At 54.7% G+C, this 25466-nt stretch overlaps 2 protein-coding genes across 16 annotated transcripts; one reads left to right on the top strand and one right to left on the bottom strand.

Annotated features, from left to right (window-relative positions):
* Positions 1–19708, top strand: EXOC7 (exocyst complex component 7). 15 transcript variants are annotated; one of them, XM_005585029.4, is made up of 21 exons: positions 1–143; positions 341–406; positions 1861–2045; positions 2346–2451; positions 5699–5921; positions 8657–8824; positions 12047–12139; positions 12871–12939; positions 13945–14090; positions 14340–14492; positions 14700–14798; positions 15145–15207; positions 15541–15607; positions 16366–16404; positions 17120–17185; positions 17466–17586; positions 17848–17943; positions 18704–18767; positions 18995–19036; positions 19145–19278; positions 19534–19708. In XM_005585029.4, exons 1-21 carry the CDS (start codon positions 84–86, stop codon positions 19634–19636), a joined length of 2163 nt encoding a protein of 720 aa, XP_005585086.2. In that variant the 5' UTR covers positions 1–83; the 3' UTR covers positions 19637–19708. The 15 variants fall into 15 exon arrangements, with proteins under 15 accessions (XP_005585086.2, XP_005585091.2, XP_005585089.2 ...); XM_005585034.4 differs by lacking the exon at positions 12047–12139; XM_005585032.4 differs by lacking the exon at positions 12871–12939.
* Positions 19709–20386: 678 nt separating this feature from the next.
* Positions 20387–25291, bottom strand: ZACN (zinc activated ion channel). Its single transcript, XM_005585039.5, has 11 exons — positions 25249–25291; positions 24155–24224; positions 23866–23978; positions 23666–23790; positions 23477–23521; positions 23229–23335; positions 22844–23013; positions 21877–22001; positions 21526–21736; positions 21251–21415; positions 20387–20817 (listed from the first exon to the last, which is right to left on the bottom strand). The coding sequence occupies exons 1-11, from the start codon at positions 25289–25291 to the stop codon at positions 20627–20629; spliced, it is 1365 nt and encodes a 454-aa protein (XP_005585096.4). The 3' UTR covers positions 20387–20626.
* Positions 25292–25466: the final 175 nt, after the last annotated feature.

Genomic DNA, 25466 nt, shown 5'->3' with positions numbered 1-25466 from the left:
GGAAGTGGGTGTGACGGGGACTGGGGCCCGGTGCGCCAGCGAAGGAGAGATAGTGGGGAGTGGGAGCCGTGGGGTTCGGAGCGATGATTCCCCCACAGGAGGCATCCGCCCGAAGGCGGGAGATCGAGGACAAGCTGAAGCAGGTGGGCGTGGGCCTGGGGAGGAGGTGAGGGAAAGAGGCCAACAGCGGGGCCTGAGTGTCTACTCGGAGAGGAGGCAGGGGTGGGAGGGAGCGCACCGAGCGAGGAGATGGGGTTGGGGGCTAGGCCGTGGGGTCGGGACACAGTGGTCTCCTTTAGCTTCTGGTTTCTGGTGATGTCCTCCCCTTGCCTGCTCCCAGGAGGAGGAGACGCTGTCCTTCATCCGAGACAGCCTGGAGAAGAGCGACCAGCTCACTAAGAACATGGTGAGTCTCCTCGCAGCTGGGGGAAAGCCTTGCGACCTGGCGGTTCCAGTTCCTGCGGCCTGGGGTTCTGTCATGGGTAGCGACGCAGGCAGTGTGTGGGTTTATCTAGCAGCAGTTTGGCATCTCTCCTGCCTAGCCCCCTCCCCATATTCCGTCCCCTCACTGAGGAGGCTGCGCTTCCCCCTGGCCTGGACTTGCTGCTTTCGGTCTAAGCTCGCCATTCTTCCTTCTCTCCTTCTGCAAACACTCAGTGAGTCTGACCAGTTAGTTGGGCTAGGTACTGGGCATATGTCATCGTCAATGGATCCTCTGCCCAGGAGGTTGGCACTTTGAGATTCCTGAGAGCAGAGAAGACTCAGCCTTCACTCCAGAGGGCTTCAGGGAAAGAAAGAGCTCTGAAGTCAGGCAGATCTGGGATCTAGTCCTTGCCCTGCTGCTTAAGTGTGTGGCTCCTGATAGGTAACTCTGGTGTCAGCGAATTCATCTGCTAAAGCAGAGACTGTGCCAGCCTCCCAGTGTGTCTGTGAAGGTCATATGTGCTAATGCATGCGACTGCATCTTGCTCAGTGCCTGGTATACAATAGGTGCTCAATGAGTGAGGTTCCTTCTTTATTCCTAGGGGAGACTGGAAAAGCACAAAGTGAGTAAATACAAACTTGTATTTGTATTTAGTCACACAATAATAAAGTCCTAGTCCTTTTCTAAAAAATTTAATTTTAAAATTATTTCTTTTTAGAGACAGGGTCTGGCTCTGTTGTGCAGGCTAGAGTGCAGTGGCATGACCGTAGCTCACTGCAGTCTCTAACTCCTGGGCTCAGGCAGTCCTCCTGTCTCGGCATCCTAGTAGCTGGGACTGTAGGCACATACCACCACACCTTGCTAATTATGTGCGTGTGTGTGTCTGTGTGTGTAGACAGGGTCTCACTGTGTTGTCCAGGCTGGTCTTGGACTCCTAGTCTCAAGCAATCCTCCTGCCTCAGCCTCCCAAATTCTTAGGATTACAGGCATGAACCATCACGCCCAGCCTCTAGTCCTTATTCAATGAGTTTCATCCTTAAGAGAGTTTTGAAGATACAGAAATGCATTTGAGGCTTCTCTGTATGAAACTACTTCCAGTCCAGTTTAGGAATGCTTCAAAGAGAGCAGAAGTTGAGATTTGGCTTCAAAGGGTGGAAGGGAAGCCATCTTGGGCTGATTATTTTAGGAAGAATTAATTTGATGCTTGGTTTGCCTTCAAATAAAATTTCAACCAATTTGTCTTAAATCACCTACTATATGCTAGGCACATGATGGGTGCTGAGGATACAATGGGGAACAGATACACCCTCTTCCTTCCCTTGTGGAGTTTATTGTCTAGAAACTCAGAGAAAAGGCAGGAAATGCCCAAGGTGGGTGTGTAGAAGCAGTGCTGGGACCACCATGAGGCCTGAGATCAAGAGGCTTCCCTCCTGCAGGTGTCTATCTTATCATCCTTTGAGAGCCGCCTTATGAAGCTGGAGAACTCCATCATCCCTGTGCACAAGCAGACGGAGAATCTGCAGCGGCTGCAGGAGAATGTTGAGAAGACACTGTCCTGCCTGGACCATGTCATCAGCTACTACCATGTGGCCAGTGACACTGAGAAGATCATCAGAGAGGGGTGAGTTAGGCCCATAGGGTCAATTCCTAATCCCTCCTGGACCGGAGGGTTGGTCTGTAATCCCAATAATTTGGGATGCTGATGCGGGAGGATCACTTGAGACCAGGAGTTCAAGACCAGCCTGGACAACACAGTGAGATGCCTTTTAAGCCCTAAGCCTTAAAAGGTGGCGGGGGGGATAGCATATATTTGAACCTGGAGTCCCATGTATTAATTCTCTTCTTTCCCTTCCAAATACTGTGTCCTTAGTCCTTCTTCACCCCCCTTGCCCCAGCCTGACCTGGCTCTTTTGCTTCCCAGCCCCACAGGTAGGCTGGAAGAGTACCTGGGAAGCATGGCCAAGATTCAGAAGGCAGTGGAGTATTTCCAGGACAACAGCCCAGACAGCCCAGAACTCAACAAAGTGGTAAGGGATCTGCAGAATAATGTGAGGAGCTTGGGGATATCAGTCTCTGCCCTGGTCTCATGAGGGACATGGGGCCAGCTTGAGGATGTATACAGTAGAATACACAGAAGGATATAGCACAGTACATCCTCTAGGCATTAGTATCTCTGCCTCAAGAATTGCACATTTTTTATTATTAAAAATTCTTTATTATAAAACTTTTAAATGTATTATAAAAATTAAATTATAAATTACATATAAAATATATACTTAACATTTGATTTTTTTTTTTTTTTCTCCTGAGACAGAGTCTTGCTCTGTCACCCAGGCTGGAGTGCAGTGCTCAGTTCACTGCAACCTCTGCTCCCGGGTCCATGCCATTCTCCTGCCTCCGCCTCCGGAGTAGATGGGATTACAGGTGCCCGCCACCACACCCGGCTAATTTTTGTATTTTTAGTGGAGATGGGGTTTCGCCATGTTGGCCAGGCTGGTCTCAAACTCCTGACCTCAGATGATCCCCCACCTTGGCCTGGGATTACAGGCATGAGCCATTGCACCCAGCCACATTTGATTTTTATAAATGTATTTGTTGTTTCTTTATTTTGGTTAAAAATACATAATATAAATTTTTTTTTTTTTTGAGACGAAGTTTTGCTCTTGTTGCCCAAGCTGGAGTGCAATGGTGCGATCTCCCAAGCGATTCTCTTGCCTCGGCCTCCTGAGTAGCTGGGATTACAGGCGTGCGCCACCACTCCCGGCTAATTTTTTTTTTTTTTTTGTAGTTTTAGTAGAAACGGGGTTTCACCATGTTAGCCAGGCTGGTCACGAACTCCTAACCTCAGGTGATCCGCCTGCCTTGGCTTCCAAAGTGCTGGGATTATAGGCGTGAGCCACCGTGCCCGGCCAAAATATACTATTTTAACTCTAAGTTAACAGTGGCATTAAGTCCCTTCACAATGTTGTGTAGCCATCACCATTATTATCTCCACAAATATGTTCATCTTCCTCAAGTGAAACTCCACTCCCATCAAACACTAACTTCCCATTCTCCCTTCCTCTGTCTTCTGGTAACCACCATTCCACTTTCCGTTTCTGTGAATCTACTCTAGGAACTTGAATCTATGTGATTTTTTTTTTGCATTATATATTTTTAATTTTTTTTTTTTTTTTTTTTTTGAGACAGAGTCTTGCTCTGTCGCCCAGGCTGGGGTGCAGTGGCCAGATCTCAGCTCACTGCAAGCTCCGCCTCCCGGGTTTAGACCATTCTCCTGCCTCAGCCTCCCGAGTAGCTGGGACTACAGGCGCCCGCCACCTCGCCCGGCTAGTTTTTTGTATTTTTTAGTAGAGACGGGGTTTCACCGTGTTAGCCAGGATGGTCTCGATCTCCTGACCTCGTGATCCGCCCGTCTCGGCCTCCCAAAGTGCTGGGATTACAGGCTTGAGCCACCGCGCCCGGCCAATTTTTAATTTTTTTTTAAGAGACAGGATCTGGCTATGTCATCTAGGCCAGACTGCAGTGGCACAACCATAGCTACTGCAGCCTCGAACTCCTGGGCTCAGGCAATCCTCCCGCCTCAGCCTTCCGAGTAGCTGGGCCCACAGGCACGTGCCACCATGCCCAGCTAAGTTTTAAATCTTTTGGTAGAGAGGAGGTCTCCTGTGTTGCTCAGGCTGGTCTCAAACTACTGTCCTCAGGTGATCCTCCCACCTTGGCCTCTCAAAGTGTTGAGAGGGATTATGGGCATTAGCCACTGTACCTGCCTTCATTGTATCTTTGTGTTTAAGTTTTGGGGTCATTAGATCATCAGAGCAAGATAGTGGCTTGGCCTCTGGAAATCACAAATCTATTTTCTGTCTTTATGGATTTGCCTATTCTGAATTTCTGATATAAATGGTATCTTATAATACATGGCCTTTTTTGCTGGCCTCTTTCACTTAGCATGATGCTTTCAAGATCAGTCCATGCTATAGCGTGTATCAGTACTTCATTTCTTTTTCTTGCATATGCTATTCCTTTTTGTGGATAGACCACAGTTTCTTTTTTTGTTTTTTGTTTTGTTTTGTTTTGTTTTTTTGTATTTTGAGACGGAGTTACGCGCTTGTTGCCAAGGCTGGAGGGCGATAGCACAATCTTGGCTCATTGCAACCTCTGCCTCCTGGGATCAAGCGATTTTCCTATCCCAGTCTCCTAAGTAGCTGGGATTACAGGCACCCACCACCACACCCAGCTAATTTTTTATATTTTTAGTAGAGACAGGGTTTCACCATGTTGGCCAGGCTGGTCTTGAACTCCTGACCTCAGGTGATCCGCTTGCCTCAGCCTCCCAAAGTGCTGGGATTACAGGCGTGAGCCACCATGCCCAGCCAGACCACATTTTCTTTAGCCATTTATCCTTTGATGGACACTTGGGTTGTTTCCAATTTTTGTCTCTTGTGAGTAATGCTGCTATAAACCCTTTTATACACGTCATCGTGTGGACAGATTCATTCTCTTCTATGTTTGGGATACCTGTCTTTTATCAGATATGTAGTTTACAAATATTTTCTCTCATTCTGTGGGTTATCCTCACTTTGTTGATGTTATCATTTGCAGCACAGAAGTTTTCAATTTGATACTGTTCAAGTTATTTATTTATTCTCTTTTGCAAACCCCCCACTAACAAGAAGACACATTAACGGTGCAGTGAGAAAATAATCAGCCAGTATTTATTAAGCACCTACTTCTTGTAAAACCCTGGTTTTTACCTGTAAACACAAATTTTGAGAGAATATGAAGTAAAGGAGTCACCAAGGCCGCTTCCTGACATTTCTTCTTTGGGTTAAAGGATATCAGGGCAGGCCAGGTACGGTGGCTCATGCCTGATCCCAGCACTTTGGGAGGCTGAGGCAGGTGGATCACCTGAGGTCAGGAGATCAAGACCATCCTGGCCAACATGGTGAAACCCTATCTCTACTAAAAATACAAAAATTAGCTGGGTGTGGTGGCATGTGCCTGTAATCCCAGCTACTCGGGAGGCTAAGGCAGGAGAATTGCTTGAACCAGGGAGTTGGAGGTTGCAGTGAGCCAAGATTGTATCACTGCACTACTCCAGCCTGGCGGCAGAGCGAGACTCTGTCTCAAAAAAAAAAAAAAAAAAAAAAAGGGTATCAGGGCAGAAAAGGGCAGAGGCCCTGAGTTAGGAAGACCAAGCTGGCACAGGCAGGGGAAGGCCAGGACTGGCAGAGCACTGAAGCAGCAGGCACCCGCTTCCTTCTGTTGTCCCTGCAGAAACTGCTCTTTGAGCGCGGGAAGGAGGCCCTGGAGTCTGAATTCCGCAGCCTGATGACACGGCACAGTAAGGTCGTCTCACCTGTGCTCATCTTGGATCTGATCAGTGGTGATGATGATCTGGACGCCCAAGAGGATGTGACCCTGGAGCACCTGCCCGAGAGCGTGCTGCAGGATGTCATTCGCATTTCCCGCTGGCTGGTGGAATACGGCCGCAACCAAGGTAAGAGGTTCTGACTCGGCCACGTGGCACACTGGAGGCAGAGTGAGTTTTTTTTTTTTGAGATGGAGTCTTGCTCTGTTGCCCAGGCTGGAGTGCAATGGTGCAATCTCGGCTTGCTGCGGCCTCTGCAACCTCGGGTTCCAGCGGTTCTCCTGCCTCAGCCTCCTGAGTAGCTGGGATTACTGGCGCACGCCACCACACCTGGCTAAGTTTTGTATTGTTAGTAGAGATGGGGTTTTGCCATGTTGGCCAGGCTGGTCTTGAACTTCTGACCTCAGGTGATCCACCCACCTCAGCCTCCCAAAATGCTGGAATTACAGACGTGAGCCACCGTGCCCAGCTGCCTTTATTCTTTAATCCACTTGTCGTGGCTTTTTTGATAAAAGGATGTTTAACTGGAACCAATATAAGCAACCATTCTATGACTTATATATCAAGCTGTGAATCTAGGCAAATTCAAACTTTTCTTGTCTTGATTTTTATGTTCATTTGCCTTTTTTGATTAGTTGTAAAATTTTCAAATGGTACAGAAAGCCATGGGTGAAAAATAAAAGTCCATCTTCCACTTCCGCGATGCCTCCATTACATAACCCAAAGATGAGCACTGTTAATGTTTATTTATGCCAGGTGTGGTGGCTACACCTGTAATCCTAACACTTTGGGAGGCTGAGGTGGGGGGATCGCTTCAGCTCAGGAGTTCAAGACCTGGCCAACATGGCAAAACCCTGTCTCTACAAAAAATATAAAAATTAGCTGGGTGTGGTGACACATGCCGGCAGTCCCAGCTACTTGGGAGGCTGAGGTGGGGGGAATGACTTGAGCCTGGGAGCTGGAGGTTGCAGTGAGCTGAGATCACACCACTGCACTCCAACCTGGGTGACAGAGTGAGACTCTTGTCTCGAAGAAAGAAGGCTGGGTGCAGTGGCTCACGCCTATAATCCCAGCACTTTGGGAGGCCTAGGCAGGCGGATCACCTGAGGTCAGAAGTTCGAGACCAGCCTGACCAACATAGAGAAACCCCGTCTCTACTAAAAATACAAAATTAGCTGGGCGTGGTGGCCTGTAATCCCAGCTACTTGGGAGGCTGAGGCAAGAGAATCTCTTGAACCCAGGAGGTTACGGTGAGCTGAGATGATGCCATTGCACTCCAGCCTGGACAACAAGAGCAAAACTCCATCTCAAAAAGAAAGAAAGAAAGAAAATAAAAACTTCAACTCCAATAGATATCCAGTATTGCACTTTTTTTTTTTTTTTTTTTTGAGACGGAGCCTCGCATTGTCACCCAGGCTAGAGTGCAGTGGTGTGATCCTGACTCACCACAACCTCTGCCTCCTGGGTTCAAGCAATTCTGCCTCAGCCTCCCCAGTAGCTGGGATTACAGGTGCCCGCCACCACGCCCAGCTAATTTTTGTTTATTCTCAAGGGTGCAGGGATTAGGTGTAAGTGTCTGAAGATACTTGTAACCTTCTTGCCATCACTAGCTCCTCTCCAAATAGATCAGGCCAATTGATGGACTCATTGACAGTTCCATGGCCATTTGTTCTTCATTAATTTTTGTTTTTGCTATCTGATAGGACTATCACAGTACTCTAACTTTTTAAATTTGTACTTTATTAATGGCTAAAGATGTGTGTTTTTCATTCACTAACATCTGTTGTCTGTTTGCTTCCTATAGAGCTCGTGTTCTTTGACCCCTTACCAAGTTGAATCTGGATATTAACTTTGTTTTTTTATTAAAAAAAAAAAAAGTATGATTTAAACTTACAACTAGGGCTGGGCGCAGTGGCTCGTGCCTGTAATCCCAGCACTTTGGGAGGCCGAGGCCAGTGGATCATTTGAGGTCAGGAGTTCAAGACCAGCGTGGCCAACATGGTGAAACCCCATTTCTACTAAAAATACAAAAAATTAGCTGGGTGTGGTGGCGGGCACCTGTAATAATCCCATCTACTTGGGAGGCTGAGGCAGGAGAATCGCTTAAACCTGGGAGGCAGAGGTCACAGTGAGCCAAGATCGTGCCATTGCATTCTAGCCTGGGCGACAAAAATGTAACTCGGTCTCAAAAAAAATAAAAAAACTAGGGCTGGGCATGGTGGCTCATGCCTATAATCCCAGCACTTTGGGAGGCCGAGGCTGGTGAATCATTTGAGATCAGGAGTTCAAGACCAGCCTTGCCAACATGGTGAAACCCCATCTCTACTAAAAATATAAAAATTAGCTGGGCGGAAGTGGCGCGTGCCTGTAATCCCAGCCACTCAAGGCTGAGGCAAGAGAATTGGTTGAGCCTGGGAGGCAGAGGTTGCAGTGAGCCATCACACCACTGCACTCCAGCCTGGGCGACAGAGTAAGACCTTACCTTAAAAAAAAAAAATTACAACTAATTATCAGTTCTATCGGAGGGTGTTTTTCTCTTTTAAGATTGCCTGGCCGGGCGTGGTGACTCATGCCTGTCATCCCAGCACTCTGGGAGGCTGAAGTGGGCAGATTACTTGAGCCCAGGAGGTCGAGCCTGCAGTGAGCTGACATCGTGCCACTGCACTGCAGCCTGGACAACAGAGCAAGACCCTGTCTCAAAAAAAAAAAAAAAAATACTTTGCCTGATTTGGGACAAGATATGGGTGGCTTGCGACCCAGAGCAGACAGCAGATGCTAAGAAGGGTTGACAGGTAGACATGGTGGGTCTGCAAGGCAGAGGCAGGGCCTGGCAGCCATACCTCTATCGCTCTGTATCTCCTCAGATTTCATGAACGTCTACTACCAGATACGCTCCAGCCAGCTGGACCGCTCCATCAAGGGCCTGAAGGAGCATTTCCATAAGAGCAGTTCTTCCTCTGGGGTTCCCTACTCCCCTGCTATCCCCAACAAGAGGAAAGACACACCTACCAAGAAGCCAGTCAAGCGGCCAGGTGAGCCCCTATGCTGGCCCATCTCTGCAACAGCCAGAGGCTGACTGGAGCTGCACTGCTTTCATCCAATCTAGCGTTCGCAGCGTCAGACCCCTCTAGAGCTTGTCGTTATGGTAACCCTGACTGTAGGTACACAGGACAGAAAGCAAGTGTCTACCCAGCCAGTGAGGCCCCCGCAGAGCAAGACCCTTCTACCCAGCAGAGCCTGGGGGTGACACAGCTTCTTTGGAGTGAGGGAGTAACACAGGTGCTCAGTTAATCCTGCCTGAGGCAGGCGGCAGAGGCTTCTAGGGCCGAGCCCCTGCCTAGGCCTCGTGCCTCACACACACATCACCCTGTCAGGAGACCAGGCACACTGCTGCATCCAGGACGCTGGGATAGCGAGGGGATAGGTGCTCCAACCTTCACCTTCCAGAAAGGCAAGGTGACCTGAAGTGATGTGTAGCTGAGAGCTGGATGGGGAGAATTTCACTTTCCCAGTCGATCCAAAAAGGAAAGAAACCCCAGAGCATCTTCTCAGAAGAACTTAAACTGGCTTTGGGCTCCAGTGCGAGTCAGTGCCTTGTGGAAAGAGGCACCGTGATGAGAGGCCTGGGCCGGTGGGTGTCGCTGTGCTGGGTGAACATCTCGTCATCTGTCTGTTCTTTCTCCCTGGCATCATGTCCCTAGTAGTCTGTGCTCCAGGTAAACAGTGTCTCTGCCAGCCACAGCTTGGCAAGCCCGGCTGTCTCTGGCCACTGACAGATGCCCGCAACTCGATGACATGCTGGGATGTTCTGGGGTGGGGCTGCTGAGATTGCTCTGGAAGAGAAAGCTGGAGAAGCCAGGGCTGCTCCCACCCAGGCTGGCCCCCTGTCCAACTGCTGCTGCAGGCACATGCCCTAGGTGTGGCCTGTGGGACCTGCTTATGACAACAGGCTTTAGGTAGAGCTTACTTACACCCTTGGTTTCTCCAGTCCCTACCTGCCCATGCCTCTCAGAGACCGAGGTGTCTGTTCCACAAGAGCACCCGCTCCTCTCCAGGCCTTTGTTTAGGGTTTAGAGAAACAGGCAGAGTAGGGGCTGCCCTCAGGGAGTAGAGCATTAGGGAGCTGGTGCCTGGGGCCTTCTCCCTCCAGTGTGGATGTCCTGCCCACCCAGCCAAAACCTGCAAATGGGGACTGCCAGCCCAGCCTGTGGGCGCAGCTGCCTGCACAGCGGATGGAGCAGCTCTGTACCTTCTGTGTGGTGGGGAGTGGCTGTCTCTGTGAGGCTTCGAGGATGCTTTAGCCCCAGCCACTCTGTGCTCACTTCCTCTTCTACCTGGTTCCCTGACAGGCCCCCTGGAAGCCCCAGAGCCCTATTTGCACTGCCCTAAGAGTGCCCGCTGGCCATGCAGCCCCCTGGCCTTTCAGGCAGGAGGGATCTGATCTCAGGTAGCTCACAGTGGACCACATCCGTCCTTGGCCCAGGGACACAAGAGGAAAGCTCTCCGGCTGTGGGGTTTCCGAGCTGTCAGGCACTGGTGGGCTCAGGACCGATGTCAAGCTCTAGGGAGTCAGGCTCCGTTGACGTCGGTTCCCACTTCTGAGGAGAGGGGCAGGGAGGCCTCCCAGGTGGTGAAGCACTGACCTCAGCATCCCTGGAGGTAATTGGGCGCCTGACGGGTTTGGCGGCTGCCAGATCTGCATCCCTGACCCACGTCCTGCCGGCGTGCACCTGCGTCCGCAGCTGCTCCGGCTGCTCCTGGTGGGTCGTGGGGCGGGAATCCAATTCACTCATTAGTGAGCCTCGCTCGCTGAAGGGGAGAACACGAGCAAGGCAGATGTGAGCCAGGCCGCGGAACTTGGTTATTAGGAGCTAATTATGGGCCGAGTATGGTGGCTCACGCCTGTAATCCCAACACTTCGGGAGGCCGAGGCGGGCGGATCACCTGAGGTCAGGAGTTCAAGACCAGCCTGGCCAACACGGTGAAACCCCGTCTCCACTAAAAATAGAAAAAAAATTAGCTGGGTATGGTTGCACATGCCTATAATCGCAACTACTCAGGAGGCTGAGGCAGGAGAATTGCTTGAAACCAGGAGGCGGAGGTTGCAGTGAGCCGAGATTGTGCCATTGCACTCCAGCCTGGGCGACCCAGCAAGACTCTGTCTCAAAAAAAAAAAAAAACAAAAACAAAAACAAAAAAGCTAATTGTGATGTCATGCGGTGCGGCGCAGTGCAGTGCAGGTGTAAGCAATGAGCCTCCAGACACTGCCCTTTCTGCCTCAGCTTTCTGGGGAGCTGCCAGGACACAGCAGCCTCACTGTGCTCAGATAGACAGTAGGAGGGTGGAGGGCATCCCGGGTGCCTTCTTGCCCCCATACATTTTGTTAACAAGGCAGCTGCACTTGTCTACTTGAGATGCGGGTTTATTTCCCCACGTTTTCTGGCCCAAGATGTCTCATTCCCATAAAGGAGGCGGACTCAGGTGGCTGTGGGCGCTACCATTTTGTTCTCATTGTTTCCACTTGTGATACTAACTGTTGTTTTTTTCCCCATGCCAAGAGCATGTGCCCTCTCCTTCTGCGCACACCCTCCAGGCTCTCTGTGTGGTGACTTCTGTTAACCCCTTCTTGACTTTTGGATTTTTTCTTGTCCCTTTGGTTGTTTGGGGAACTCTAACGTGTGGGGCTAGGCTGCCTCTGGGTCTCTGAGCCGTCCGCCTTGGGCACCGCGCTCCCCGGAAGTTCAGTCAGGGTGGCTTCCTGCTGGCTGCTGTTTGGCGTACGTCCCAACACTGAACGTGCTCGGAGAGCTCTGCCTGGAGTTTGGGGCTGGGCTGGGGGCCTGCTGGCTTCAGGGTACCCCCAAGCTCTGCCACCCTGGTTGTGCCCTCTCGGTGTGCAAGCTTTGTCACTGGCTCCTCCAACCTGAGCCCTCGCCTGTTCTGACTACAATGCCACTCGTATTTTTGACTTCTCCTGGTGGATCTTGTTCCATCTTCATTATCCTCTGTCCTTTCAGAAATGAACTGAAATCCAGAACAAGGAGGGTCAGTAGTAGAATCAAGGCTCCATTTGGAGAAGGAAATGATTCTTTTCCTTCGCCTTTGTCCCCAGGGTCTCTGGTGGTCCCAGGGAAGGGCCTGCTCACTGTGGGGGGCTGGGTGTGGGGCCTGGGGGCAGGTGGAGGGCCGCTGCTGTTTTCTCTCACTCATTTCCTAGGTCTTCTTATCTCCTCTCTGTGTGGCTCTGGTGACAGGGACGATCCGTAAGGCTCAGAACCTTCTGAAACAGTATTCCCAGCATGGTCTAGATGGGAAAAAGGGGGGCTCTAACCTCATTCCTCTGGAAGGTAATCACCCTGTGTTCCCCTCCTGTCCCTTCCTCCTCCACTGTGTGTCCACGCACTTGGCAGGGCAGAGCCTCCCCCAGGAGGGCCTCGGGAGAAACCCTGAGGGGAGCAGGGTGGGAACGGCAGGTCCCCAATGCCACTTGGGCTTCAGCAGGCGCAGGGACAGTTTCGCGGCCCTCGGCCTGGTCCTCTCTGGCTGATGGCAGCTCTGCCCTCCCTGGGGCTCCCTCCTCCCTCCCCTGTCTCTGTCCTTGTCTCCTGTGTGAACTCAGAGAAAGCTCTTTGTCTGGGGCAGCCTTTCACGCTCAGACCTGCAGTGGCAGCCCCAGCTGGCCGAGGCCTCCCCTCTTCAGAAAGGGGAGTGTGTGCAGCAGGCGACAGGCAAACTGGGGCTTTGCGCAAATACGGCAAGGTGGGGAACCCCCCTGGGGTCAAGCATCAGCTCTTCAGCCCCTCCTTGGTCCTTCTCCGCTTTCCCTGGGCCTCCAGACTTGGGGAAATGAGCAGCTAAGGACGGTCCTGGGTGCTCACTGAAGTCAGGCTTGAAATGGCTGTTCCCAAGGTGGCTTGAGGTAGAGGAGGGGCTCAGAGCCCTCTCTGATGCCCCCTTCCCCATCCCCATCTGACATCCCCCTCCTGGAGATGAAGGGCTTCTCCCTATACCCCAAGGGGCGGCCTGCCGGGCCCCTGGATAAACACTGCTTGTGTTTATGCGGCCAACATCTCGCCAGGTCACGAGCATGATTTCCGAGTTAAGCACCTGTCCGAGGCCTTGAACGACAAGCACGGGCCACTGGCCGGTGAGTACTGCAGCCCAGCCCGAGGGCAGCTGCTGACACTGCCTTCGCAGCGGTCCCCGGATGGCCTGCTCCTGTCTGGCCCAGCCAGGCCCAGTCTGCTCTGAGGATGGGCCAGGCCTATGCGCCTCTCTCTCCACTCTCTTTTGGGCCTAGGTCTCCTTGCCTCTCTCCAGATGGGAGTGCGTGCCTGGCTCTCAGGCCTGGGCCAAGGGGAGAAGCCGCTGCTACTCAGAAAGCAGGCAGAGAGGGAAGGTGGCTCCCTTGAGGGCAGGGAGCCCTGACGTCCGCCTCCTGCAACAACTCAGAGCTCTGATCCCCTCGGAGCCCATCCCTTGGCACATAGGACCAGGCAGTTCTGCCACTGGTTTTGTCCACAGGCGCCCCCGCTGTGGCCTCCAGTAATAGGATCTGGCCTCCTCCTGGGGCAGCTGGCAACCCCTCCTCTCTGGGACTTACCAGCCTCTTCTCAGATTTTGACCCTATGCCAGCCAGCCTCAGAGGCTGCAGCCTACCGCCCTCTTAGATGTTCCAGAAGCCCTGGCTGGGCTGGTCACTTCCTTCGCAGGCCCCACATTTGCCCACATGGATGACCCCAGTGCCAGCCTCCTTGAGGTGGCACAGCCACCTGCCCACCCTGGGCTGCCCTCTTTCAGGTACAACTCAGAATCCTCAGTCCTGGGGTCAAACTACCTTATCCAGGATGTTGATTCAGTGATCTTCCCTCCTTATCCTTCCGTCCATCACCCTCCTGCCTCTGGTGTCTGATCCCACTGTCTGCGCAGAGCTGAGAATGAAGCCAGAACAAAGGCTGGGCTCAGCTCCTATTGTTCCCCTCGAACCTGGCGGGGCCTGCTGGTGCCCTTGCAGCTTTCTGCCAGAACAGTCAGCCTCTTCCCCATCCGCTGCCGGTCTGGGGTGCAGTCCAGGAGCTGGGGGACCCACACCTCCCCAGCCAGAAGTGTGGCTGGCCCCAGACCAGCAACTCAAGAGTTGTGTCTTCCCCAGGGAGAGATGACATGCTGGACGTGGAGACCGATGCCTACATTCACTGCGTCAGTGCCTTCGTCAAGCTGGCGCAGAGCGAGTACCAGCTGCTGGCAGACATCATCCCCGAGCACCACCAGAAGAAGACCTTCGACTCCCTGATACAGGTCCCGTGCCGCCCTGGGGCTCTGCAGCCAGCCCCAGCGAGAGCTGTCACCACAGACTCTTGCAGCCCTCAACTCCAGCCACCACCACCGCCTTGTGCCCTGTGGGCTGGTCCTGGGTGGACGCTCACCACCTCCCCATCGCCCCACTTCCTGCACACTGGCCCCCTACACCCTACAAGGATCCCCCACCAGCCCGGAGCCAGGTCCCACCACCCCACCCTTCCCTGAACTGTCTCCCTGTCCCCTCAGGATGCCCTGGATGGGCTGATGCTTGAAGGGGAGAACATTGTGTCCGCTGCCCGGAAGGCCATTGTGCGACACGACTTCTCCACGGTGCTCACCGTCTTCCCCATCCTGCGGCACCTCAAGCAGACCAAGCCTGAGTTTGACCAGGTGCTCCAGGTATGTGGACGAGGGGCCCTCGAAAACAGCCAGTAGGCATCCTGCTGCCTGGTGTGGCCGCCCTCATCCCTCCCTGGGAGATCCGCATTCTCCGTCCCACACCTCTGCTCTGAGGATGCATGGAGACAGCTTAGGAAGGGCCCTGGGCGAATGAGCTGCTCACTGAGTGACTGGAGGAGAGCTTGGAACTCCCTTGTGCTTCCTCAGGGCACGGCCGCCAGCACCAAGAATAAGCTGCCTGGCCTCATCACCTCCATGGAGACCATTGGTGCCAAAGCGCTGGAGGACTTCGCGGACAACATCAAGGTCCCTGCCGTCCTCCCCTTTCTCCCTCCCTCCCATCCCAGCACCCACAGTGACCTGGCCCTGGGGGACTCTCAGAGAGCAGGCCTCCAAGAGGGTGCGTTGTCCCAGGGGAAGCCAACTGCGCCGCTGGCCTGTCAGCACCCATGTGCCTTCCTTTCCTTCCTGGGGCCTCCAAGCCCTCTGAGGTGGGAAGGGCCTCTCCCCCTTGGTCCAGCCTGGCTCAGCCTTTGTGCCTGAGAGGTGTCCTAGCACCCGTCTGCAAGGAGGCGGCACCGTGAGCAGGTGCACGGGGGGCGTGGGGTGGGCCGGGGGCTGCTTCAGGGAACCAGAGGCTGTTTTTCCACAGAATGATCCGGACAAGGAGTACAACATGCCAAAGGACGGCACCGTGCACGAGCTCACCAGCAATGTGGGTGCTGCCTGAGGACACCGGGAAGGGGGGAGGAAGGAGGACCCAGGCTCAGGGCCGGGCAGAGTACTGTTGGAAGGGACCCAGTCTGGCCCAGAGCTGCTCGCACCTTTGTGAGCGGTCCTGGGTGGCAGGATGGACAGTGACATGCTTAGTGTCTCTAGCAGACAGGGCCCTTCCTGGTAGACTAGAGTGAAAATGAAGTTTCCAGCCGCGCTCTTCACTGGGCGGATCCCAGCCCTGGGCTGGCCGTGGGCACTCAGAGGGGTCGCTGCGGGAGGCCGTCAGCCGGGCCTGCCACTTGCCCTTCTGCACCGTCTTCTTCCCACCCAGGCCATCCTCTTCTTGCAGCAGCTTTTGGACTTCCAGGAGACGGCAGGTGCCATGCTGGCCTCCCAAGGTACTGGCACTTCCCAGCTGGGCCCCCTGCCCCACTCCCCTTCTTGCCTGGAGACATGGGGTTAGAGGGCAGGGAGCAGTGAGGAGGCGTCTCCAGTCTGTGGAGGGGTTGAGATGTGCCCTGCAGAGGGTCCCTGGGGCTGAGCATCAGGAGAGCGAGGTTTGCCTGCACCTTTCAAGACCAGACACTGGACCTCCGGCCCCTCCCTCAGCCCCTTTGACCGTCGTCGCCCTGGAAGCAGTGTCCTCACTCTGGGAGCAGTGCTGGCTGGTTGGAAGGTGTCCTTTCTGCGCCTGCCCCCCTCCCGAATCCTTCTCTGTGTCTGCCTGCTCTCCTCATCAGGCTCGCTCAGCTGGCCTTCAGAGGGTAGCAAGTGTTTCAGGGCTAGCTGGGTGTCTTCCTGCTGGCCCTGCCCTGGGACTGGAGCTCGGGGTCGGCCTGTGAGCAAGAGCACCTTTCTGGTTCATTCCAAGCACTGAGGTCCCCGGGCCCTCTCCTTCCGTCCCATTTTGGGGGCAGGGAGCCCATGGGCAGCCTCCAGCCTGCAGTTTCCCAGCTCTGTACTTACAGAGCGCTCCCTGGTCCTCAGAGGGTCCTGCCTGCTGTGTCTTGCTGTCTGTGTTCTGGCTGTCGTGGGGAGAGGTCTGCTTGACTCGGGTTGACGTGCCATTTCTAACCTGTTTTTTGCACTTTGCATCTTTCTCCCTCCTTTGTCTGTCCTTCCGTCCCCTCTGTGTGCACTGCCTTTCACTCCGTAGTTCTTGGGGACACATACAATATTCCTTTAGACCCCCGAGGTAAGCAGTGCGGTTCTGCAGCCCCCTTCTGTCCCTCTGAAGCTTGGTGGGTGAGGTTCCCTGGGGACTGACTCTCAGGACCTACTGGGGAGCCCGAGTCAGAGGGGACATGAGTTTTCTCAGGGTGCTCTCAACTCTCTCTGCTCCCTTCAGGGCCACTCTGTCTCTGAGCTTATCCACAGCACCTGCCGGGGCCAGAGCCCTGAATACACCCCCCAGGCTCACCCGGCCTCCCTGCCTTGCTGTCCCTACTCGGCCTTCCACACTGCAGGCCGCAGCTTCCTCTATTCAGGAGGGTCTGGTAGAGGGGGATGTTTGAATGTAGGGGAGAAGGTGCAGAGACTGTGAGGAGCCCTTTCTAAGACTCTGCTGTTGGCAAAAAGAAAAAGGGGGCCTTGTAGAAACCACCCAGGGTGGGTGGGCGCAGGAGGGGATAGGGCACTGGCATCTCACTCTTGTCCTGCCAGCTTTTCTGCTGACATGGACCAGCTCCTTAGCCATGCCACCCCATCATAGAGGGCAGCTCTGGGTTCCAGAAAATCCAGGGCCGGTGCTTCCTGTGGCAGGGGCCGCCCTGTGGCTTAGCAGGTAGCTGGCTCTGCCAGAGGAAGCCCGGGGACCTCAGTGTCCCCTCAGACTGCTGCATGGCATGGGGGAAGGGCCGTTGAGGGTCTTGGCTGCTGCCACTGCAATAACAGGACTTCTCCTCTCACAGAGACCAGCTCTTCGGCCACCAGCTACAGCTCCGAGTTCAGCAAGCGGCTGCTAAGCACCTATATCTGTGAGTGTTCTCCCGGGCAGACCAGCAGCCCTGCCGCCTGCATGCCCTGCCTTTCCCTTCCTTCTGTCTGTGCTCTCTGGCTATTCCCAGGGCCCTCTCCTAAGTGCCATCTGACCTTTGGAACCACAACCTGACCTCTAGTTCAGAGGCTGAGGGGAGCTGGGCTAAGGCCTCCTGAGGCGACGAGGAGCGATGGATAGGAGTGCGTTAGCAGGTCCCGGGATGGGGTCGTTTGGGTCAGACTGCCATGATGGGTGTGGCCCCATTTTTCCCTGTGCAGGTAAAGTACTGGGCAACCTACAGTTGAACTTGCTGAGCAAGTCCAAGGTGTACGAGGACCCAGCTCTGAGCGCCATCTTCCTTCACAACAACTACAATTACATCCTCAAGTCCCTGGAGAAGTAAGTGGCCTGAGGGAGCGAGTCTGCGCCCCTCGGCTGTGCAGCCGTGCCAGCCCCTGCCCCCTGGGCTCCTTCTCTTGTGGATGAGAGGGGAGGGGGTGCTTCAGTCTCCTCCATCCCAGGACCCGGAAGGTGGGAGTGCTGCTGCTGTAGAGCTTGTAGAGTTTGGGGTACAATGGGAGGCCCTCCCAGCATTGCTGCAGTCTTTGGGCGTGAGGAGCCAGTCCTGCCCCTTCTCCTCTGTCCCCTACCCTCACCCAGGTCTGAACTGATCCAGCTGGTGGCAGTGACACAGAAGACTGCTGAGCGCTCCTACCGGGAGCACATTGAGCAGCAGATCCAGACCTACCAGCGCAGGTGAGAGGCTGGGCCTGCCCTGCTCCTGCATAGGCCCCCAGCCGTCTTAGCCCTCACCCCGCCCCGTGCCACCACGCACTCTTCCTTCTCAGCACCTCAGAACACAGGGTCGGTCATGGGGAACTCCTGTCCTCTGGACCCTAATCCTCCACTTGGTTTCTAATCAAACTCACGGGCCGGAGAGAGAAGCCCCCCTCCTCCACCACTACCTGCTCCTAGGGGCCCACTGTCACCACTGTAGAGGGGAGTCTGCCAAGCGCCAAGGCTAAGAATGATTGAAGAGCTGACTGTCAGAGACGTGGGTAATGTTTACCCCAGGAGAAGAGCAAGGTCACGAGAGCACTTGAACTTGGCTGAGCCTTGGTCTGTGGGGATCCCTCTGCTTCTCTGGTCCTCTTTCTTCCTGGCCTTGTTTCTTCCCTTTGAATGTGTCTCCCTCTTCCTTCTCCTTCTTCTGCCCTTCACTCCTTTCTTTCTCATGTTTCTCCATCTTAATTTGCCATGATATTGATGTAAAGTATAGTTGATAGTATTTGTTCAATTTATTGAACACTCAAGTGTTTCCTTATGTTTTCTCAGAAAGTGACCAGTTTAAAGATTTTCTATTCCCAGGAAGAAAATCTGTTGTTTTGCTTAGGTGTGACCCATATCCCTTCCTACTACCACCCACCAAGTAGATCCAGAGATTTAGCAAATGAAACAAGCCAGGCCACTGAGGTAGGCCGCCCCCTGCCCTCACACTCCTCTTTCTGTCTGGCAGTTGGTTAAAGGTGACCGATTACATCGCAGAGAAGAATCTACCTGTGTTCCAGCCGGGAGTCAAGGTGGGCTCAAGGCCTGGGCTGGGAAGGGGTGTCTAGCAGGTGGGATACTTTTTGTCGTGTCTCGGTGAAAAAGTGGACAAGCATCCCTCTGGGATCAGAGAGCAAAGGATGCATGCGTCCATCAGGACACAGGAGAGAGGCCCAGGCCAAGAGGGTTTGGGGAAGAGTGGGGGCAGGCCACTGGGCTGTAAAGTGAGCTTTCTCTGCCGTCTCTCCTGGCTTCCCAGCTCCGGGACAAGGAGCGGCAGATTATCAAGGAACGTTTTAAGGTGAGTCGGGGTCCTCTCCCCTCCACTGCTTGCTGCTACTGTTGAGGCAACACACATCCAAAATGTTTGTCTCTGGGTCCCTTCCTTTTTCACCTTTTTGGTGGCCAGGGCTTCAATGATGGCCTCGAAGAACTGTGCAAAATCCAGAAGGCCTGGGCTATTCCAGACACAGAGCAGAGGGACAGGATTCGCCAGGCCCAGAAGACCATTGTCAAGGAGACCTATGGGGCCTTTCTACAGAAGTGAGCCTTCCATTTCCCTCTCCCAGCCTGTGCTGCCCACAGCCCCAGTGGGCCTCTTCAAGCTCCTCTTCCTCAAGGGAAAAAGGAGAAGGGTGGGGGGTTTAGGCAGCAGATCCAGTGCCCTGGGCTTTGGGGCGGGACCAGACAGGGAATCACTCAGGGCCACCCCTTCCAAGAGACTGTCAGGAGTGCCTTAGGCTGAGGGTGGAGCTGGGGAGGGTGGCCCTCCGTCCCCTGACCACAGTGCCCCTTCAGGTTCGGCAGCGTACCCTTCACCAAGAACCCAGAGAAGTACATCAAGTACGGCGTGGAGCAGGTGGGCGACATGATCGATCGCCTTTTCGACACCTCTGCCTGAGCCTTCTGCTAGCCCTGCCTGGTTCCACCAGACTGGCATGTCATTGGACAGATAAACCAGTGTTAACTTGTCTCTGGGCTGGGTGAGCTCGAAATCCTTAGGGACAGAGACCTGTCTCCACCACCCCATCCAGGAGCCGTGTACCTGAGCCCTCTAGTCCTGGTTTCCACTTTCTCCCCACAGCCCGTGTTCCCAGCCGAACCAGCACTCTCTGAGAAGCCTGGGGTCCCTTCACACCTTGGCTTTTATGACCCAGATGGCTTCTGAAACAGGAAAGGAGAGAAGGAAGACAGAGGCCTGTGCCCACTGCTGTCCCATGTGTACCAAGAGCAGCAGGGCAGAATGGGTCAGAGCGGAGGACAGAGAACTCCCCTACAGCCCAGAGATGTGGTAGGGCTCAGAGAAGCAGCTAGAGAAGCAGCTAGAGCACCTGGAGGAAAGGCAGTCAGCATTGACGCCCTCTCTTAAAACACATTCCCGCTCGCCCACAGGCCTGAGGTCTGGGACCTTTCCCTCCTAGGAGTTCCCTAGGTGGCTGGAGGAGGCAGACTCACTGGCCATTTCCCTAGAGTCCAGCACACTGCAGGAGGCGTTCGGAGGAGGAGTTCCATCCCACCCTCTGCAGCCTTCCTCAAGCGCCTGTCTCTGGTCCCCAGCCTCAGTGCCTCCTGGCCCAGAGCCAAGCAGTCGTCGTTGCCAAAGGAGCAGTTAGGCTGCCTGCCTATGGGCTGGGAGACAGGGACAATGGGGAAAAGTTCAGGAGCAAAGTGAGAGTTGGAAGCAAAAAATAGGACCCCGCCTATTTAGGACGAGAATGAAGACTGACCCTTGAGGCACACTTGCACTGGAGATGGGTTTATTTCACACTCTGCTTGTGTGCTTACAGAGGGGGAGCTCAGCCTGGCTTCATCCAGAGACCCTGCCATGGCCCTCCCCCAGCCATGGGAAAGCAAACTTCATCCTCAGGTGTGCAGCCCAGGCCCTGCCCCGTTACGGTCTAGGCCGCCTGCCATGGGGTGCAGCCTCTCCAGGGGCTGGGCCAGACTTGCACGCTGCCCACATCCAGATTCCAGCGAAGATGAATTGGCTGCATAGCACCCCAACCACATACACGAGGAAGAAGATGCGGTCAGCAGTCTCAGGCCAGCTTCTCTGTGACCCCTTTACTCCTCTGGGGGACTCTGTGGGGAGACATACAGGGAAAGGAGCTGTTCTTCAAGGTCCCCCCAACGTGAGCAAAAGAGTGAACCACAGGGGTCATCAGCTTGTATCTCTCCCTTTCTTAGATTCTCAGCTGATGAAAATTGGGGTCTGGCCCATTTCAGGCCATCTTCAGTTAAAGAAACACCCTCTTAGGCTGTGCAAGGTGTGGGTTATCAGGGGATTGAGGTCACCTGGGACGTCAGGGAGGCTAAGCTTGCTCCCTGCCCCAGACCTGTTTCTTCTAAGGGAGGAGGACATGGTGGAGACCAGGGATAGGAGAGCCAGCAGGGTAGATGCAAGGAGCTTCTATGCACGCCTGAACCCCCCGCGCCGTCACCCCAGCCCTAGGTATGCACCGAGGCCTCATTCCTTACCCCCCAGCCCCAGAAAGGGGCCCCAGCCCCTGCCCACCTTCAGGATGAGGCCCTGGGTTGCCATGCTCTTGCTGTTCCCCTCTTGGGGCTGGGCTGGGGCTGCTTTTGGCCCCAAGGCTGCTCCGGGCCAGCAGCCCAGCCAGCAGCACAGTCTCCATGGTGCTGAGGAAGAGCAGCAGCAGCAGGATGGTGAAGTAGTAAACTGGGGGAGGCAGGGCACGGGGAGATGCTCAGGGGCCAGTCCCTCAGCAAGCTGAGCAGCAGTGGGTGACGGGGGAGAAACGGCAGGCTGGGTGAGGTAGCAGGGCTTACTGAGCAGTGGGTTGCAGGAGGAGGAGCTGGGCAGGGCCTGCACCAGGGAGGAGTGGAAGACGAGGTAGCCCAGCAGCAATGTCACCTTATAGCCTATGCGCTCAATGGCCCGGAGGGGCAGCAGCCCCCCGCACACGTCAGCCAGCAGCAGCGCCTCTGCAGGCACCAAGAGAGCGATGATGGACTTGAGTGCCGTGTTCTTCAGGCTCATCTGGAAGGGGAAAAGCCAGGGCCTTCCAGTGGGAGGAAGGAGGTGGGCAGTGGGGGCATGGGGCTTGGCCTCTGGCCCTGCATCCTCACCCCCACCCACCTCCAGCAGGCCTCTGTTGGCCTCCTCCCGACTTGACTCACCTTCACCCGGAAGCAGGGCACCAGCTGCTGGGGTGGGACTTGGGCCTTCAGATCATAAACTACGTATTCCCTCTTGACACTCACAATCTCGTTCACCGCGTGGGTCTGGAACTCTAACTCCATCGCTGAGGGGTGGGAATGAGAACTATGAACTAGGAAGGAGAGATCCCAGCTGCCAAGTCTGGGGGTAGCAGACTGGAGCCCAGGGGTGATGGAGACTGTTGATGGCTTTTGGCAGGGACAGACTTGGAGACAAAACCAGTCCGTAGATGGGCTTCCCAAACCTTGTTTTGCAACATCCCAAATCGTCTCCAGTTAAAGGAAGGCCTTTATCAGATTCATAGATGAGCTTTCATTGTAAAAATAAATGTACTTTGCACCACTTCATGGTGGAGGGAGAACTGGTCACAGGTTCGCCAGTCTATCATCTCACACCTGAAGCAGGATCCCCAGGGCTACGGCTGTGGTCTCTCACGGAGGGAAGAGTAGGACTTCTTTGCCAAGTTAGATGTCACCCAATGGGTTTATACAGGGTGGCTGCACCTTCAGGTGGTTTCCAGGAGTGAGGCCACAGCATCCTGAGCCTCTGGCCTTGCTGCAAGGGGCTGAGCCACTGCGGTCAGGCCATGGCTGTGGAGGGCAGTTGCTCCGGGGAGGACAGAACACTGATGTGCTCGGACCTCTAGGATTGCAGAACTGCTGCCAATCTTTGAGTCTGTCACCCTAGAGAGGAGCCCTGAGGCTACCGCTGAGTGCAGAGAGGGGCTGCCCCTCAAGTAGGGGGCGCAGTGGGAGAGCAGGTGCTGCCCACCTAAACCTGGGGTAGACTGCTCTGAACACAGACCTGGGCATTCCCTTTCCGTCTGCCTTCTCCCCTTCCCTCTGCGCTGCACCACAGACCTAGGAGTTCCCTTTCCCCACCTTCTTCCTCCCCTCCCCAACCCTGCAGCCCCTGCCCTGTCAGCACCTGTGTTGCTAAGAGCATAGAAACTGAGGCTGCAGTTGCTGTGGTCCCGGGGGAAGTGGAGGAGCTCAAAGTTGCAGTTGGTCTCCGTGGTGAGGGCCAGATTGAGCTTCACGTGGCCGTCCTGGTCTACTCGGACCTGTGGGCTCTGGTCCCTCCAGTCCACCCAGAGCCTGTGGGGAAAGGTACCACAGCCAGAGCCCCAGCCCCTTGGACAGGGCCAGGGGAGACCCTGGCATCCCACCCCCAACCACAGAGGCAGTAGAGATGCACTGCTAGTCTGGCAGGGACTGCCAGGAGGGGCATATTCACCCAGCCTCTAGGTTGTAGATGGGGAAAAGGAGGGCTATGCACCGCAGATTCCTGGGGCAGGAACTGTTTCACTTACGCCTCCAGGATGGTGAGCCTTGGTGTCCAGAGAGAATCCCAGGGTAGCGTGACAGCGTGCCGCGGGTGTGCACTAGTGTTCCAGGCCAGGCGCGTGTCCAGCCAGGACTGGGGACACAAGGGCACCACTGAGGCTCCTGATCTCCACGTATCCATGCCCCCAAGCTCAGCGTGTTGATGAAGGCTGGTACTTCTGAGCTGGACTCAGCTGGGCTTTCCCATCCCACCTCCCCGGGGATAGGAGCTCACCAGCTTAAGCAGCAGCATGGAGGACATTGTGTATCGCAGGATGTCCTGAGGGAAGGGCAGTGCGTCACCTCAGGGTGAGCGCTGTGTTGGCAGAACACGAACACGGCAGGAGACCCCAGCACTATCCAGGGCTGAGTCCTGTCTCCTGCCCAGCCCAGCACTTAGGGCCCTTGGCCTAGCGGCACTTACCACATTAAACACATTGGAGACAAACACCTGCACATCCACGAGCAGGGGTGCACTCCCATTGTTTGGAATCTGGATGCTTTCCTGAGCCTTCTGGGGCAAGCTGACGTTGAAGAGGGATGGCCAGACTGAGCGATAAAGGTCAAGGTCACTCAGGTGCCCTAGGGCCCATCGCAAAGCTTATGACCTTGCCCTCCACCTACCGGCTGCTGTCTCTTGGAAGCCCTGCCCATGGACCAAGGGCCAGGTGATGCTAAACCCCAGGAAGGTGAAATGGAGCAGGGGCCACAGGGCCATCATCAACTGCACGGAGGGACTGGAAGGAGCAACAGTGCCTAAGCTACAACCTCTGTTCTAGTCACTTCTCCGGCAGCTGAGCAATTGGTCAGAGGCAGCTGCTCTGGGCAAGGACCCTAGAGCCGTGGACTTGGCAGCCCCTGCCCCAGTTCCGCAAACACCCAAAGATAAAGCCCAGGACCCAGCCCCGCCCACACTGCAGCTGCCTTGGTGTCCCTGTCCCGCTCCATTTCCACCACCTGGAACCCGTTGCGACGCTCAATGCCTGCCCAGGGGGACCTGGCAGGTGTAAGACCTCTATCTCTCCCCGATTTTGTCCTTCCAATCAGGGCCCACGGGTGTCCCCTGCATTTCAGTGGCTGACACCAACCTACCTAAGACCCAAACCCTTGGTGAGTGTTCTGTGCTCAATGATGTGAGATGGGGACAGCCTTGAGAGTCTCCCTGCTCTCCTTAAACACTGAAGTGATTTTGTGTAAAGAGCCTTGGCTCAAGAACCCTGGACATGGTGGCTCATGCCTGTAATCTCAGCACTTTGGGAGACCAAGGAGGGCAGATTGCTTGAGCCCAGGGGTTTGAGACCAGAGTAACATAGGGAGACTCTGTCTCTATCAAAAACACAAAAATTAGCTGGACATGGTGGCATGCACCTGTAGTCCCAACTACTCGGGAGGCTGAAGCTGGATCACTTGAGCCCAGGAAGTGGAGGTTGCAGTGAGCCAAGATCACAACACTGCACTTCAGTCTGAGCTACAGAGCCAGACTCTGCCTTCCCTCCCCCCACCACACACACACCAAAGAAAAAAAAAAGAACAAAAGAATTCTGGTAATCCCAGTAATCCCAGCACTTTGAAGGAGGCTGAGGTCAGGAGTTTGAGACCAGCCTGGCCAATATGGTAAAACCCTGTCTCTACTAAAAATACAGAAATTAGCTGTATTAGTATCCATGGTGGTAAGCCCAGCTACTTGGGAGACTGAGGCAGGAGAATCACTTGAACCTAGGAGGCAGAGGTCGCAGTGAGCCAAGATTGCACCATTGCACTCCAGCCTGGGCAACAAGAGCAAAACTCCATCTCAGAAAACAAACAACAACAACACAGAAACCAAAAAAAAAGCCTCTGGGAAGGGAGTTCTATCTGGAGTGAAACAGCCCCTGGAGACTTGATCCTGGCCCAGCTGCAGCGAGGGAAGGAAAAGCTAAGGCCAAAAATGGAGGGGACTGACTGGGCTGTCCAGACTCAAAGGGGCCCTGGGAGCTGGAAGCAGGCGAGGACAGATCTGTTACACACCAGAGCACAAATGCGACTGGGAACACACATCTGTGTCTGTCATCGACCGACTTTATTGAACGCCTAAAACAGTCTGCCTGCCTCTGTCGCACGCTCCCCAGGCTCAGATTTTTATGCGGATTGTAACCCGGCTGCCTTAGGTGTGGTCAGCCCTCTTTCCTGGTAGCTCTGCAAAGGGTCCTGCACTCACCCCTAGGGAGCCCCTGTGTGAAGCCCCA

The sequence above is a fragment of the Macaca fascicularis genome, chromosome 16 (assembly GCF_037993035.2).
Source record: "Macaca fascicularis isolate 582-1 chromosome 16, T2T-MFA8v1.1".
Lineage (NCBI taxonomy): Eukaryota > Metazoa > Chordata > Mammalia > Primates > Cercopithecidae > Macaca > Macaca fascicularis.
Note: the sequence above shows the minus strand (reverse complement) of the source record. Positions and strands in the feature narration are given on the sequence as shown.

Bases quoted from the DNA above. Each gene is read 5' to 3' on its own strand.
- ZACN (XM_005585039.5), bottom strand. From the start codon at position 25,291: ATGACAGACACAGATGTGTGTTCCCAGTCGCATTTGTGCTCTG. The intron at 23,979-24,154 runs GTGGGCGGGGCT...TGCTCCTTCCAG, and splicing joins GACACCAAGGCAGCTGCAGT to TCCCTCCGTGCAGTTGATGA. The intron at 23,791-23,865 runs GTAGGTGGAGGG...TTTATCGCTCAG, and splicing joins CTTCCAAGAGACAGCAGCCG to TCTGGCCATCCCTCTTCAAC.
- EXOC7 (XM_005585029.4), top strand. From the start codon at position 84: ATGATTCCCCCACAGGAGGCATCCGCCCGAAGGCGGGAGATCGAGGAC. The intron at 12,940-13,944 runs GTGAGTACTGCA...TGTCTTCCCCAG, and splicing joins CAAGCACGGGCCACTGGCCG to GGAGAGATGACATGCTGGAC. The intron at 19,279-19,533 runs GTGAGCCTTCCA...GTGCCCCTTCAG, and splicing joins TATGGGGCCTTTCTACAGAA to GTTCGGCAGCGTACCCTTCA.